The following is a 15,785-nucleotide window of genomic DNA, read 5'->3' as shown; positions in this document are numbered from 1 at the left end:
CCCCCCCCCCCTGTTGAGCCAGTGTTATGGTGTTCTCAATTCCCCATGTGTGGTTACCCGTGAAACAGGTAGCAGGTATTACACACTCCTCTGTCTTGGGGTCCTCAGCTGAGGTAAACTGTCTGGAGAGGGCATCGGGCTTTATGGTCCTGGTACCAGGTCTGTAAGTGATTGTGAAATTGAAACGGGTGAAAAACAGAGACCAACGGGCTTGATGGGGATTTAATCGTTTAGCACCCTGCAGGTAAGACAAGTTCTTGTGATCTGTCTAAATTACAAAAGGTTGTTCAGAACTGTCCAGCCAATACCTCCATTCTTCGAGTGCCAATTTTATAGTGAGTAGTTCGCAATCCCCAACATTAAGGGACATTCTTCTCTGCAGGGGACAAACGGCGGGAGAAGAAGGCACATGGATACATCTTATTGTCTGATTCAGACCGTTGTGAAAGAACCGCGCCGACCCCAGTGTCAGAAGCATCCACCTCCACTACAAATTGTCTGTCAGGACTAGGATGGGTCAAAATAGGTGCCAACGTGAAAAGGTCCTTTAGTTCCTTGAATGCTCGGGGGACCAGGAGAATGTTGTAAGAGTGGACGTGAGACTGGTAAGAGGTGCTGCGACTCGACTGTAGTTTCTAATAAAAAGTCGATAGAAATTTGCAAACCCCAAGAACCTTTGGAGATCCTTACGGTTGGATGGGATGGGCCAATCTCTTACTGCTCGTATTTTTTCTGGGTCGGAGCGGTAGCACCCCCTCTCAAAGATGTAACTGAGGAATGAAACCGAGGAGACATGAAAATCGCACTTCTCGGCCTGGACAAATAACTGGTTCTCCCACAGGCGTTGTAACACTGCGCGTACGTGAGACTTGTGCTGTTGTGGATCACTAGTAAATTAGAATATCGTCTAGGTAGACGAAAACGAATTGGTTCAAAAAATCGCGGAGGACGTCAATGATGAGGGCCTGGAAAACTGCAGGAGCATTGGTTAGGCCAAAAGGCATAACCAAATACTCAAAATGGCCAATGGGAGTTTTGAACGCGGTTTTCCACTCATCACCTTCCTTAATCCTAATGAGATGGTAAGCGTTACGAAAGTCCAACTTAGAAAAAATGGTTGCTGAGTGCAATTGGGTATGAACGGAATCAATTAGAGGCAACGGATACTTATTTTTAACAGTGATTTGATTAAGTGCCCGGTAATCGATGCAGGGCCGGAGGGTCTTATCCTTTTTGCTTACAAAAAAGAACCCAGCACCTAAAGGAGAGGTAGACGGACGGATTATTCCTGAAGTTAAAGATTCCTCGATGTAAGTTCTCATAGCTTCCCTCTCAGGACCTGAGATGTTAAATAATCGACTGGAGGGAAGAGGGGCGCCTGCTAACAAATCAATCGAGCAATCATAAGGACGATGCGGAGGTAAGGATAAGGCCTTCTGTTTGCTGAACACAGGTGCTAAGTCATGATAGCAACAAGGAACCTTGGATAAGTCTACCTCCTCTACAAGTTCAGCAGAGCTAACAGTTTGAGAAACTGCCGATCTTAGACAATGCTGCATGCAAAACTTGCTCCATGACTCAACTTGTCTCTCCCTCCAATTCAAAACAGGGCTGTGCTTGATTAGCCATGGAAACCCGAAGATTAGCTGAGGGACAGAAGACTCAAAAACAAAAAATTCACAGAACTCATGGTGGTTGTCGGAAACAATAATATGAAGCTCCTTAACCTTATGTCTTATCTGAGTTAAGGATTTTCCAGTAACCCCCACAGCAGCACGAGGATTATCCAACTTGACGGTGGGCAGCCCGAGTTGTTCTACTTGACTGAGAGAGATAAGATTTAGTTCAGAACTGGAATCGATCAACACGGAAATGGGTAACTTAACTTGTTCAAAGATAATTAACCCTGGTAGTGACAATAAGGACTCAGGAGAAAATTTATCACTACCCGCCAATACTTCCTGCTCTATTGGCGGGCCGCCCCGTTTCCCCGTACCGGACAAGTAGCGACAACATGCCCCAATTTACTGCAATAAATACAGGCCCCGGTAGCGAAACGTCTCTGCCTCTCTTCTGGCGTTAAACGAGTTTGTCCAATTTGCATAGGTTCAGGTTCGAAAGTTGTGGTGACTTGTGAAACCGGTTTATAGTCTAAGGAGCGAGAAGCCAAGCCCCGAGGTGTGATCTCCTTCTGCTTCCGACGTTCCCTGATTCTCTGGTCGATTCTAATCGCTAGTGTAATAAGCTCCTCCAGACTACCTGGTTCTTCACATAAAGCTAACTGATCCTTAATTTGTTCTGACAGACTATTAATGAAAATACCTCTTAACGCCGCCTCGTCCCAACCTGCCTCCTCCGCGGCGATGCGGAAATCCACGGAGTATGTGGCAACAGTTCTCTCTCCCTGCCGAAGTGCCAATAGCCGTTTAGCAGCTTCCTCCTGTTGCAATGGGTGGTCAAACACTTGTTCAAACTCCTGAATGAAACGGAGAGATGTTAGCGTGTCGAGAGAGTGAGCGGACAGAAAGGCCTGAGCCCATTGCAAGGCCTTACCTTTCAACGCTGAGACGATATATGTGATGAGAGCCGAACCTGCTGCAGCTGTGCGTGATTAGTGCCACCACCAATTAGAAGAGTAGAAGGGAGCAAAGTGGCAGATTGCCACACGTCTCAACTCTGTCTCTAAAAAACTTAAGAAGGTCTTGCTATTATGAAGACATTTGAGCGTCTGATCCTCTATCTGAGACCTCAGGTTCATTACGCCCAGCAGGCAAACGTAAAGTCAAAGGATGCTCTCTATCTGCTGAACAGGGTGTATTCTCATCTGGACAAAGGTAGTGGTGCTTCAAGAATCATGTTCTTTGAATTCTGCAGCACCATTAACACCTTCTAACCATGCCTTATGAGAGACAAGGACAGGGATGGACCTGGACCTGGGGAGATGGATTACAGACTACCTCACAGAGACACTACAGTAAATCAAGCTGAACGGATGCATATCAGAGAAGCACTGGAGCACTGCAGAGGACTGTGCTCTCTCCTGCCTTTTTAACTCTGTACACTTCAGACCTTTAGTATAGTTCATGATTCAATACATCTCTGCACACCTTTGACTTCCAGAATAAGACTGGGCTTTGTTGTGTCCAAAAGTACTTGGATATTGCAAATGTTGCTTGTGTTAGAAATAGACGAGAGGGGAAGTACAGGAGCCTTGTTGAGAACTTTATGAAGTGGTGCAAGTCCAACCATCTGCAGCTGAACACCTCCAAGACCAAGGAGATGGTAATGGACTTCCAAAAAGAAGCCAGGTCTTGCATACAGCCAGTGCCCATCAAGGGGGTGGATGTGAAGTTGATCAGGATATACAAAACATGTGGGTCTGCAGATGGATAACAAAGTGGACCATTGTGTTAACACTGAAACACTCCACAGGAGGGAAAAGATTTGTCTGTACTTTTTGAGGAAACCTGGATCTTTTAACATTTGCAGTAAATTGCTGAAGATGTTTTGTAAGCTGTGGTGGCCAGTTTTGTCTTGTAAGCTGTGGTGTACTGGGGAGGAACGAAGAGAGACATAACAAGACTGGACGGACTTGTGAGGAAAGCTGCTTCTGTTTTGGGCATGGAGCTGACTCAGTATAAACTGAAGCTATCTCTATTTTTCTCTGTCTCTGTCTCTCTCTCTGCACTGCATGCTGGGAGTTTGTATGTGTCAGTAAGTGTGTGAAGATGGCAAGTGAGCATGTGGAGCTGCTGAGTGGTTTTTGGAACGTTTGGAAGGTCTTTTAAAAAATATTTGACTTTGCACATTTTTTCCCCAAAAAAATAAGAGTAGACAATTTCATAAACAACTGTTCCTTTTTTTTAAACAATGGCAGCTCTTCCCAGTGAAAGTTCACCAGCCCTGTCAATGAGACATAGGACTAGGGTTATGGCTGACCCACAGTACACACAATACAAGTTCTCCTGGCCATTGGAGAACAGGTGGGCCACAATAATATCTTGTAAGGATCCTGTATGAATGAAGCTGTTGTGGCCTTTCTCTGACAAGAGCGTTTGGTTAACCTGATCGTTGAGAGGGATGTAATTTGGGTGACCGCTCTTTGTACCATCAACGCAAATAACCAGGTCAGGTGTTATGAAGTCCCTTCATCCCCAATGAACTGTTAAAGAAGGAATTAACTTGTTTTCGTAAGTTTGCTAGCAGTTTCAAAATGGTTTGCCTCTGCTGCAAAAATGCCAAGTTACAGCACATACAGGCTCTGTGCAGGCACGCATTTATGAACCTGAACACTCCTGACCAAACTCTGGAGAATTCCTTTAAAGACGAGCAAGAAAATGGGTTTTCCATGACTTTTGCAAGTTAGCATAAGGTAGCATAAAATGTTTTGAATGTGGCTATATTAGTCATATTGGTGAGGGGGGCTCTGTGGCTGGCACTGTGACAACTGAACCCAACCCGAACTCTCTGTGGTCAGATAAAGTCAAGTCTTTTACACAGAAAATCATTTGAGATAGCTTTATCGATGAAGCTGAAGTTATGGGGAATAAACAGAGAAGTGGACAAGCAGGGAATTACAGAATTGGGAAGATCTTGAAATCCTACTGGAAAAGTTGGAAGAGGTGGCTGTGGGGAGAGAGATATCTGGGCCTCCCTGTTTAAGCTGCTGCCTCTGCAACTTGACTCCAGACAAGCAGCATCTAATAGATGGATAGATTTTATCCATTAAACCAACATTGCTTGCCCATATGAACTTACACTTTGCTTCCCCATTTTCTGACATAATCAGGCACTTTTGCATATATATGTACAGTCTTTGGTAGCTGAGTTCTGCTCCACACCTTTTTTGGTTCTACAAAGCTCACCTCTTTTCTGAGCTATGCAGGATGTAGCTGGCTTGATTAGCGATTTATGAACAGTCAGAGGCAGTTTAAAGATGGACTGGTCATTTCACTGAACTGTTCTGTGAAAGTGATTCCAATGTTTGAGGCTTTACAGGAAATGGATGAGGTGGATTGCACACAATTAGGGTGTTGAATACCGAGCAGAAGATTTGATTTTAATTGAGTATTTTTTTTTACAGTTCAGAACTGTACAAACAGATAGCTTAACTAAAAAAATCATAAAAAATATAATAATTAAAAAATAAAACTATTGCTGTTAGAATCCAATGGTCAATATATTCATTAGATTACTTAACCATAACTTCCATCCAAATTTTGGAGTTGATAGTAAATCATAAACAGATTAATTGTGTGTGAAGGATAAGCTGAAACAAAGAGGCTTATAGATCCTCTGAGTGGTATAAAGGTTGTGACCTTGTTGCTGACTGCATATACAAGCCTTTCTGCAGATCCAGGTCTGGGTTGCAGCCTAGATCTGGATGTGTGTTTGGAACATGGATGTGTTCAGCTGCCCACCTTGCAGCCCTCACATGCACTGACTCCGTAGTGGTATCCCGAGGACTTGTCCTGGCACACGAAGCAGGGCTTATAGACCCGGGGCGGGGCTGGAGGTGAGGGGGGGCTGGGTAGCAGCAGATCCTCCCCAGAACTGGTGCTCTCCGTCTCTATGGCTGCAGGAAGAGAGGTTTACATCAAGTCAGACTCAAACACAAAATGAACATTTCTTTTTGTTTTCATCTAAGTTTGGCTGGACTTTAAAGATTTCCTAGAGATGACAAACCCATTATTTTAATAAATAAATAAAATAATTACAAACTACTAAGACTTCAGTTTCCTTTCAGAGTTTTAAACTTGTTAAAAAAATAGCACCACATAATAAAAATCACGCCTTTCACCTGTAAATCATGGCCCAAGTCATGTTGAACTGCTTTGATGGATTTTCTGCTGATTTTTTATTGATGCAACATAACATAACATAACTCTTTTACTTTATATTGGACTAAAAGTAAAGCTGGTCTTAAATCAGTGCAAATAGCTCACCTGCATCCACCTATCTTAATCATCAGTCAGTCAGGGTAGTTTATTTTGTTGGATCACAGTTCAGTACTTTATTAGCCAGTATTTAAAGCTTTTTGCTTAACTCCAACTGGACAGTGACTTTGAGCTAGGGCTGTTCAGATACGAAAAAAGTAATAATCACAGCTATTATTTGTTGAGTTTGAAAATGTTGTAAATTTTTTTCACTTAAACAATGAATTGTCTTAAACATAAAATTTTACTTGATATCTTCCTGTTTAAAGAAAATAAAGAGACAGTTCTTCTTTTTGTAAAATAAAACTGCTTCACATATGAATTTAAAATTCACCCCACATTTCATAATTATTAGGCCTACATAAACAAACAGAGGAACAATGATTTTACACATTTCTTTGTGACTGGTCAGTCAAAGCACAGAAACACTTCTGATTGGCTCTCTCTTTTAAAAGGCAGCTCTCTCCACCAACATTGTATGTTTATTTTTAGGCGGGTGCTGAAGAGGAAGGAAAAATCAGTCCAGTGTTCAGTGCGCATGTCTTGTGCAGCAAACTGGAAACAGAGCAAATAGATGAAGAGAGACTTGTGTGTCACAAACTTCGAGTTCATCATGATTGTTTGAAGTGAGGGAAAATTTATGGATTTACACATCTACGCAGTTTCAGACAGTGTAGTTTCACCACAAAGAGATGTACATTTAGCCCAAGTTGTCTTCATCAAATCTAATGTAATGATCATTTCTACTTTTGCAGCAGCACAGTCTTGTGTCTGATGTTTTTATAAGATGTGTCATATCATGGCATGGCACTGTCCGTCTGTCTATCAGTGAACATTTTATTCTCTGAGCTCTTAGTCCGCCACCGTATATTGTAGGAATGTCAAACTGCACAGCTGAACATCTCATGGGTTGGGAATGATCCCTACTGATTTCATTGTCACAGGTTCAAAGGTCAAGGTCACAGGTGACCCTTTAGTGAAAACCTTGTCTGTGCTCCAACTCTTGGTACGTGAATTCAGCATTGTTGGGTGAGGGAATTCATGCCTATTTGGATTACTCTGACAATTTTCTGACCAGCGTATTATATGCTGTGGTGGTACATTTCTCGTTAAAGCATTGAGGAGGGGAGTACAGCTGTTCAAGTACCATAAAGCAAGCTATGCAGATGTATCTTTTAACATGTAAACACCAGCTTGTGGTGTCACCTTTTAATGAATTAATGAGGTTTAATTATTTACAATTATTTGATGTATTTAACCGTATTTAACAAGGTTTCTTAAAAAATGTTATTCAAGGTTGAAGTTTGCACATCAAAGAGAAAATTACTTATCATAAAATCCTATTAAATAAATTATTTAAACACCCATGGGCTTAAATAATCTCACAGTGGCTCCAACAGTCTATAGTTTTGTATATTTATTTGTACCTCTCACTAATATGTTTTTCCAGAGATGTGGTCTTAGGTATGAGTTGTTTAAATAAAAAATATTTAAGTGAAATTGTCTACAATAAGATCTTTGTAACCCTTCATGAGAAATAAAAAACATTTAATTGTAATAAATCACAACCTTTAGATCCTTAACTTTAGTCTAAAACCAACACTTGAACAAACCTGACATTAAGTCAAAGTCTGCGCAGCTCATAAGTCAGCTTTTGATAGATTATAGTATAAAACATTTTCAGCTTGTATTTTGATGTGAATCCATTTTAACCCTTACATTTTACCATGCCAGCTCTGATGGTTTGTTTCTTTGTGTTTTCAAAGTTAAATAAAGGTGGTGAAATTACATAAATTTGACCTCCATTTAACATTCGATGGTAAACATACAGTCATAGGAAAAAGAAAGTCCAAACTCTTTTAGTTTTAGGTGTAGAAGAACATAAAAAAGGGGTGTACATACTTACTTAGGCTCTCATTATCAGAGGCACCAGATCAAATTGATCAGGAATAACAGTTTGAATTGTATTTAATTGAAAATTATAAATATTTGGATTACTGTTATTCATTTACCCTTAATCTTCATCAGATCTCAACAAAAAGAGGCTGAATCTGTTCATCTGTAGAATCTGTAGAAATTATCACTTTTCCTATCAAAACCTGCATCATCTTAAATGTCAAAGCCAGACCCAAACATTGGTTTCCATCACAAGAAGAGAAGAGGTGCTTTACCAGAGCAGGATTAGGATAGACCTTCTCTGGAAAAAATGCTGGGCTGATGGACTGTCCCTGACCAGACCTCTGGAAGGAGGGCGTAAACCTGTGTCTCAGTTGAGGATCAGCTGAGGTCAACAGCTTGTCCTGACGGTCATCCAGTGGGATTAAGACGATGGCTTCTAAAGGGTCTGGAACGTGTTGGGAGTTGTAGGGAGATGCAGAATCTATGAGCGAGTTCTGCAGCTGACCTTATTATCTCTTGGAGTTACAAACAGTTCTAGGTAACTTTTCTATTTTTACTACTTGACTTTTACATAAACCATAAACAAATCTAGACAAAACATACATTTAAACACTGACGTAAGACAAAACGATGGAGGAAAAATGAAAAGTATAGGAACAAGGAGGGGAGCAGTAGAGATAAGTCCCTGCTCCTTTGGTTTTTACTAAATAAACTCACATCAGTTCATCGTCATCCAGTCGGATCCTGACAAGTTCAGAAGCAGGAGAATTCTGGGTAAAGTCTCCTGTCCAAAGAGTTAGGAACATGTAGTAGATAATGTAGAACATGAATGAAGATTAAACATTTCATTAAATAAACTTTGTTAAAACTATTTGACTATTTTTCCTATTAGATAAAATGAACCCAGAAATTTAATACATCAGTTTTTTAACACATTTCAAAAAATTTCACAGTTTAAAAGAACAGATTTCTTCTCTGCGACAATGAAGAACCCCCTGGTTCTGTTTATTAGATATTCTGAGTGTATTGGAGACTTTTTAAGAGATTCCGGTCAGAACAGGATGGCCTCTATGCAGACAGTGGGAAGATGAGAGGAGGTCAGAGGGTACAAAAAGGAGGGGTCTTTTCAGGCTTCGATCGGATTTTACAAATCAGGATATAATAATTTTTAGATTTTTACCAGGTTCTAAATTATTCAACTCTAATCTCAAGCATTCAAGACACACAGTAAATTCTCCGCCTCTCACTTATTTGCTGTTGGTGACTGGCACCAGCTCCCTGTGTCCCTGCACACGATTAAAAGGCTACAGAAAATAGAGCAGAAGGATGTAATATTGAGCAAGTTAAGAAACATCTCATTTGTTATTCTTTTTTTCTTAAAGCCCCCAAGTCCTGTGCTCTGCCACACCTCGATATCCAAATTTCACAACAATGCACCCGCTAAACTTGAAAACCTATTACATCAGATTATGTAATTGCACATCTCTCTCGTCCCTGTTTTAATCGGACTGTTCAAGTCGCCACATATTTCCTCGTGCATTATCAGCCATTTTGTATTAGTTGTTCTTCTAAAATGCAGATATTGTTTACACATGGGTTGTTTTGTTTTAAACGTTGTTCTTGGTGTTAAATGTTATTTCTTAGCAGCAGAGTGAAGCTCTGTGTGTGTCTGTCCCCCTCTTCTCACAGACACAGCAGTGGAGGAGGCGGAGCTTCAGCTTATGCAGCTCAGAAGGCAGATTTGGTCTCAAAGCAGAATATGTCAGGATTATTTTTATTTATTTTTTTATTAATAAATGCTTTTTGATGATTATGCTGTTTTTGCTAACTTCTGGAGCAAAAAATGAAATAAAAACTATAAAGTTGGATATTTGCACAGCCTTAGTTTGAAAATATATATCATATATATTTTTCTCTTGTTACTAGGGGCCCCCTTTGTGTCAAGAGTGTGCCCAGGTTGCCCTCATGGTAGATCCAAGCTAACCTATAAAGATTTTTACAGAACGGCTTTGGTTCTATGATGAAAGTAAACTTTTCAGGGGTCCTTGAATGTGTTACATTCATGTGAGGTTTGTGAAAGTGATTCAGGGACCAGGACAAGATTTAGAACCTTTAAAAAAAAAAGACTTAAAAATACCATCCTTTTTGCCTTTTTGCCAAGGTCAGTTTTATTAGTCCATCCATCCATCCGTCCATGTGTTGGTCCATCCGTCCATCCATCCATCCATCCATCCATGCGTCCATCCGTCCATCCGTCCATCCATCTTCTACTGCTTATCCATCACAAAGGCAGCAGATCCAGGAGAGAAACCCAGATATTCCTTTCCCCAGCAACCCTCCTCTTGTGGGATCCGAAGGTGTTTCCAGGCCAGAGAGGATACATAATCCCTCCAGTAAATTCTGAGTCTAGACTGGGGTCTACTCCAAGTGGAACATGCTCAGAAAATCTCCAAAGAGAGATGACCAGGAGGCATCCTAATCAGATACCTGAACCACCTCAGCAGAGTCCTTTGGATATGGAGGAGCAGCGGCCTTACTCCGAGCTTCCCCTGTATGATGGAGCTCCTCACTTTATCTCTAAGGCTGAGCCTGGCCACCTTACAAAGGAAGCCCATTTCAGTTGCTTATACCCAGAGTCTTGTTCTTTCGATCATGATCCAAACCTCATGACCATAGGTGAGGGTTCGAACCCAGACAGACCAGTAAATTCAGAGCTTTGCTTTTTGACTCAACACTTTCTTCAACATGACATACTGATGCAACACTGTCATTACTGCGGATGAGGCCCAGATTCGGCAATCCATATCCCACTTTGAATTTGTGGGATTGAACCCTACTTTATTTGTTTGATTTATTATTAGGCAATTATTATTATTCTAGCTAAGGGTAATGGGGGCACTTTTACTGTGTAACTACAAAAATAACATGCAATATTTAAATTGAACCAGACTTGTTTCCATCCTTTATAATACAATTTCTCAAACACATGCAATGAGTTCAGACAGACTTTACATCAAATAAATTTAAGAAAATAATTTTTTTTTATTTTGGTCATGACTAGTCATTAAAGGGGCGATGGTGAGACCCAAAGGCAGAACAGTTGAGAACCACTGATTTAAGGCTACATTGACTGCTGGCAAAAGTGTCCCAAATCCATTTTTGGCCATATGTCACCCTTATCTGATTTTTATTTTTTAAATAATAATTTAGACATCACAAATCCTATTCTATTTTAATTTTGTTTTTCAAATTTGACCCAGGTCACTTTCATATATGATCCTAAATCAGATAAATATTTGATGTTTTTCAAAGTGACCTCAGTCTGAACAGTCATGTCACATTTTGTCCAACTTTTACATCACTTAAGTGTGAGATTTCACAATTCTAAGCCAGAATAGACAGAAAATGGCAAGATCAAATGTAAACATTGGACGCAACAAGCATGGCCGATATCATTGATGAAGCTATTCAATGGAAAGAAAGTGAGGTTTAGGACTTAAGTATTTGGGGTGACTATTCTGTTCAAGCCATCAAGCTAGACTTAAGAGGTAGTATCATAACCAGGCTGTGTGATGTCACGTCGTCTTTTGCGCATGCGGGTCACCTTAGGGTTATAGACTATTCACACTGGACTCTGATGGCAGTCACATTTAAATAATAATGTGAACAACCACACACACACAAAAAATCTCATCTCAACAAGAAAAAAATCTGCAATTTAACAATGAAAATCAAATGTGAAGTGTTACATTTGGAGAAAATGCTGTACTTCTTAAACATGATTGTGGTGGTAGTATCATGTGTTGGGCCTACCAGGACTGCAGGATGTCACCAATAAAACAATAAATTCTTAATTAAAAGAGTATGTTGTCAAGAAAACTTTCAGAACATGTCTCTGAACTCCACAGCAAATGTTGTAAGTCACTAAGCAAATATGTACAAAGAATTGGTAAAAAAACAGTCAAAATCCTGACGATCAATAAAAACAATTATAAAATGACTTGAAACAAAGAAGTTCAAGCAAGAAACTCTCTCCAAATCCACAAAATCCAAGTGGACTGGACGCAAGTACAAAGTGAGGAGATGAGAAAATGTTAACATATTAAAACAACAGTTTGGCTCAGTCACAGGATTAGATTACATTTTTAAATTTCATTAAATTTACTCAATTTAACAAGTCCAACAGAAGTGTGGTACTGAAAAATCCCAACTTCTGTAGTGCAAGTTAACTCTAGCATTTGCCTTCAGGCTGACTCTGGAGAATCTGCTGTCTTACTTTTGTTCAAGGCACAACACAGTGATGTATGTGAAGTCATGACCTGTAAGATTAAAAAGCCACAACTTGTCCCCGGTGCCATATCTCACTCTGCCTCATCTAACCTCCAGCTTAATACACACACAAGATCCCCTCCCCCGGCTTCAGTAGCCATACCAGACATTCCACTACAGAGGAGATTCAACTCGTCTCTACTGCTCCGTTCTGTTTATATAGAGAGGAGTTGAGTGAAAAAATCCTCCTCTTCCTCAGCCATCTTTCCCTCTTTTTTATTTGCTTTTGCTTTCTTCTCACTGACTCACTAAGCAACAGTTCCCTACAGCAATAACTGACCTCTTTTAAATCCACCCCTTGCTCACCGAGTGCCTCTTTTTCAGTTTGCATCCATGTGTTTATTAATCTCTTCCTCCTGCTTCCTCACTTCAGTGTTAAAGTGCAGAGCAGGGCACAGATGCAAACACAATGTGAAGCTTTCAGTGGAGAAATAAAGCTTCAGGTTTTAGAACAGAGAGCGAAGCTGTTGACTCAGAAGATACTTTAATTCTAAGATCTCCAAGTCTCACATTAAATAAGTGTAAAAGCAATTTTTATCAGAAAACTTTGGTTTGATAGAATGACAATATTTATCACCCACCAACAAAAGTCAAAGGTAATCATTGAATGTACTTCTGCAACTGATTACCTTTTGCAGACAATCTATTTCAAGATGGCCACCACAGCTAATCAACTTTAGTCAACACAAAAATGGCTATAACTCAGTAAATTTTACAGATATTGAGCAAACTGGGTATGGTAGCTGAGAGTCATTCACAACACAAACTCTGGCATAAAAAGTGGTGGGTGAGATGCAGTCCTTGAGGAATGCTAGGCCTTTAATCAATTTAAAAAAACAAAAACTGGAAAAACAAAAAGATAAACAAACAAACAAAAGAAAACTAGAAGCACTCAGAGAGCACAAACCTCCTCCAATGCAACTTGGCCATTGAAAAATAGTTTGATCCAGACTGTAAGCCAAATCATCACCAAAATTTAATTTAGTTTTTTGTGACAATCCCAACATTTCCTAAAATTGAATCAAAATCTGTTCATTAGTTTTTAAGGAATCTCGCTGATGGACGGATGGACAGACTAACCAACACTATTGAAAACATAACCTCCTTAGCAGAGGTAACAATACAGTAAGTCATGCAGTGTGGTAAAACTGCTGATTGCTTTAGTCTTGAGTTTGGTGCTAAATGTTGTGATAGTAGCTGCCAGGAGCAAGAAGCACTGCAGGAACCACAGACCGTGTGGTAGAGAAGACATTAACAGGACACAATTAATCAAATCTACTGCTAATTAAGAAATCTGCTGGAGGTAAAAGAAAAGCTTTCAAGTACACTGCTAAAAACATTCAGACATTTTAGAGTTTAACCCTGTTAACTAGAACATTTCTGCATAAATGCTAAGGGGCTCTGACGCAGCTGCTGCCTGAAACTCTTTTTCTTATCCAGGCTTGGAAGCAGCACCAGAAGTACACAGGAAGTGCCCTTCTAATGGCTGGATTTAAATTTATAACAATACTTGTTTAACTTAAATAAACATATATTTAACAATCTTTGGAAGAACCTATACCCTTGGTAATAAGAACATATAATAGAACATTCTTGTAAAATAAACTAAAATAAATTGTACTCTAGAGTATGTTGGTTGTAGCAGCTGCTGTTGCATCTTCATTTTCCTACTTGGTACTTGATTGAGTACACACAGGTATGGCTGACTGACGATCTGTTTAAAAGGATTGTGAGCCTCTGAGACTCAAAAAACTAAATTCTCTGAGAATGTTCTGAGACATTAATACACAACAAAAGTCATCTCAGGGTACAGCATAAAAACATTTACACACATTATAAAAAGCCATTAGTAAAAGTTATCTATCCAAGGAAGCCAGCAAATTGTTTCAAAATTTCACTTCATCACAGTCTCCCTTTTAACAGGAAGTAACCTCCAGCAGAACCAGGCTCAGGATGTGCAGCCATCTGCCTCGACCGGCTGGGGTTTGAGAGGACATAAAAGAGACAAAAACACAGTGTATGGTCCCGGTGTAGTTCTATGGGAGCAAAAACAATGTTTCGACTGTGAAGTATGTCTGAGCTATAGAGCTCAACAGAAGGCTAGGTTTTACCAATCCTTTCAATAAAATCCCAATGTTGTCTAAGGGAACATTTTCACTTTTTTTTGGCAAATTTCATCTACTAAAAGTCACTGCACAACGTTTGAGCTGCACATTTTGTATCTTTACACTAGGAGTAGCGAATCTGCAACAAATGCAGGGCTGCGGTGAACAGTGGTCAGTGCTGCAGTCTCATAATCCTGAGGTTGCAGGTTCTAGCCAAGGATGCATCAGGAAGGCGATCCAACGCAAAACAATTGCTAAATATATTATGCGACCCCCGCAGAAAGGAGCAGACAAAAAAAAAATTAACAGTAGTGATTTAGAAATGGACATTTAACAAGTGAACAGTAATAACTGTGCTTCAGTTCTTTTGCATCAGCAGCCTTAACAGGGGTTTGCAGAAAGATAAAAGATCTGAAAACACAGCTAATGTTGCTATAATAGCTTAAACTCGTCTGTTTTCATTTGCAGTTATTTAGGCCCCCAGAAAGACAAGAGCAATCTTGCAATACCTAGTGCAGCAAAATTCCTCACACTTATTTTTTGTTCAATAGTTGTTTACACAACAAACAAGTTGAAGCAAACAAGTCAAACTGTTGTGACACGTGTGACAAAAGGAGTTTATTTACCAAAAAAGGCAAAAGTTAATATGTCTGACCCACAATATCTGACTCCTGATATGCTATCTAAGCAAGTATGTTTTTTTCTTCTGTAAAGCTAGACATGTTAACATGGACCTGCTTTAAGTATTTTTTTTTTTTGCACCTCAGTGCTAGTTCTACTCTTTCAGCCCCGGAGATGCTATGATTCTTATTTACTGTCCATTCAAGCAACAGCATCTCATGACACTTCATTTCTCCTTAAAATTTATGTAAGTATTTAATATGTAAAGCAACTGCTATTCTACAGCAACTCAAAAAAACAATTGACTATAGATGGAAATAAAAGAGGTTTCAAAGTATTTTGTTTTCTTTGTTGAAACAAATACAGCTGGATTTCATTTTTTTCTCTTTTTTAATAATACAAAAAAAGCTTGGACTTTTTTTTTTACTAATAAAATGAATCTTTTTTAAGTTGTGAGAAAATATATGGTTAGGTATGCTGAGAAATCAAAGGTATTCCAACTCAAACCGAATCAACGTAATTTATTATAAATTCATAATGTGCGTGTGTGTCTGTGTATTCATATTTCTAATACATTTAGCTGTAATGAGCTATTTCATGTTTAAGATAAAGGTTATGTAACACCATGGCTATGTGCGGGAGAGTAGGCGGGATTAAAGCTGCACATCCCTAGTGCACAGACTCTGGTTCCAAAAATCCAACATGACAGCTTCCTGCTGGCTTCAGTTTCTAAACAGAGAAAAGGTGGGCACATTACAGGTGCTGGTCATAAAATTAGAATATCATGAAAAAGTAGATTGATTTCAGTAATTCCATTTAAAAAGTGAAACTTGTATATTATATTCATACATTACATACAAACTCATATATTTCAAATGTTTATTTTGTTTAATTT

At 39.5% G+C, this 15,785-nt stretch overlaps 1 protein-coding gene across 3 annotated transcripts in view; it reads right to left on the bottom strand.

Annotated features, from left to right (window-relative positions):
* LOC108248182 (retinoic acid receptor alpha-B) overlaps positions 1–15,785 on the bottom strand; it is a 50,888-nt gene that overhangs the window by 26,709 nt on the left and 8,394 nt on the right. Inside the window, exons 1-2 of one of the 3 annotated variants that reach the window (XM_037978811.1) lie at positions 2,323–5,406; positions 58–161 (exon numbers count right to left, since the gene is read on the bottom strand). Coding sequence is in view for 1 of the 3 variants with exons in the window: in XM_017436790.3 (XP_017292279.1) it covers positions 5,421–5,575 (155 nt within the window). In the remaining 2 variants the exon portion in view is untranslated. The other 2 variants (XM_017436790.3, XM_017436791.3) reach the window with 2 other exon arrangements.

This window comes from Kryptolebias marmoratus, linkage group LG12, assembly GCF_001649575.2.
Source record: "Kryptolebias marmoratus isolate JLee-2015 linkage group LG12, ASM164957v2, whole genome shotgun sequence".
NCBI classification, from domain to species: domain Eukaryota; kingdom Metazoa; phylum Chordata; class Actinopteri; order Cyprinodontiformes; family Rivulidae; genus Kryptolebias; species Kryptolebias marmoratus.
This window is presented reverse-complemented; position numbering and strand designations above follow the sequence as displayed.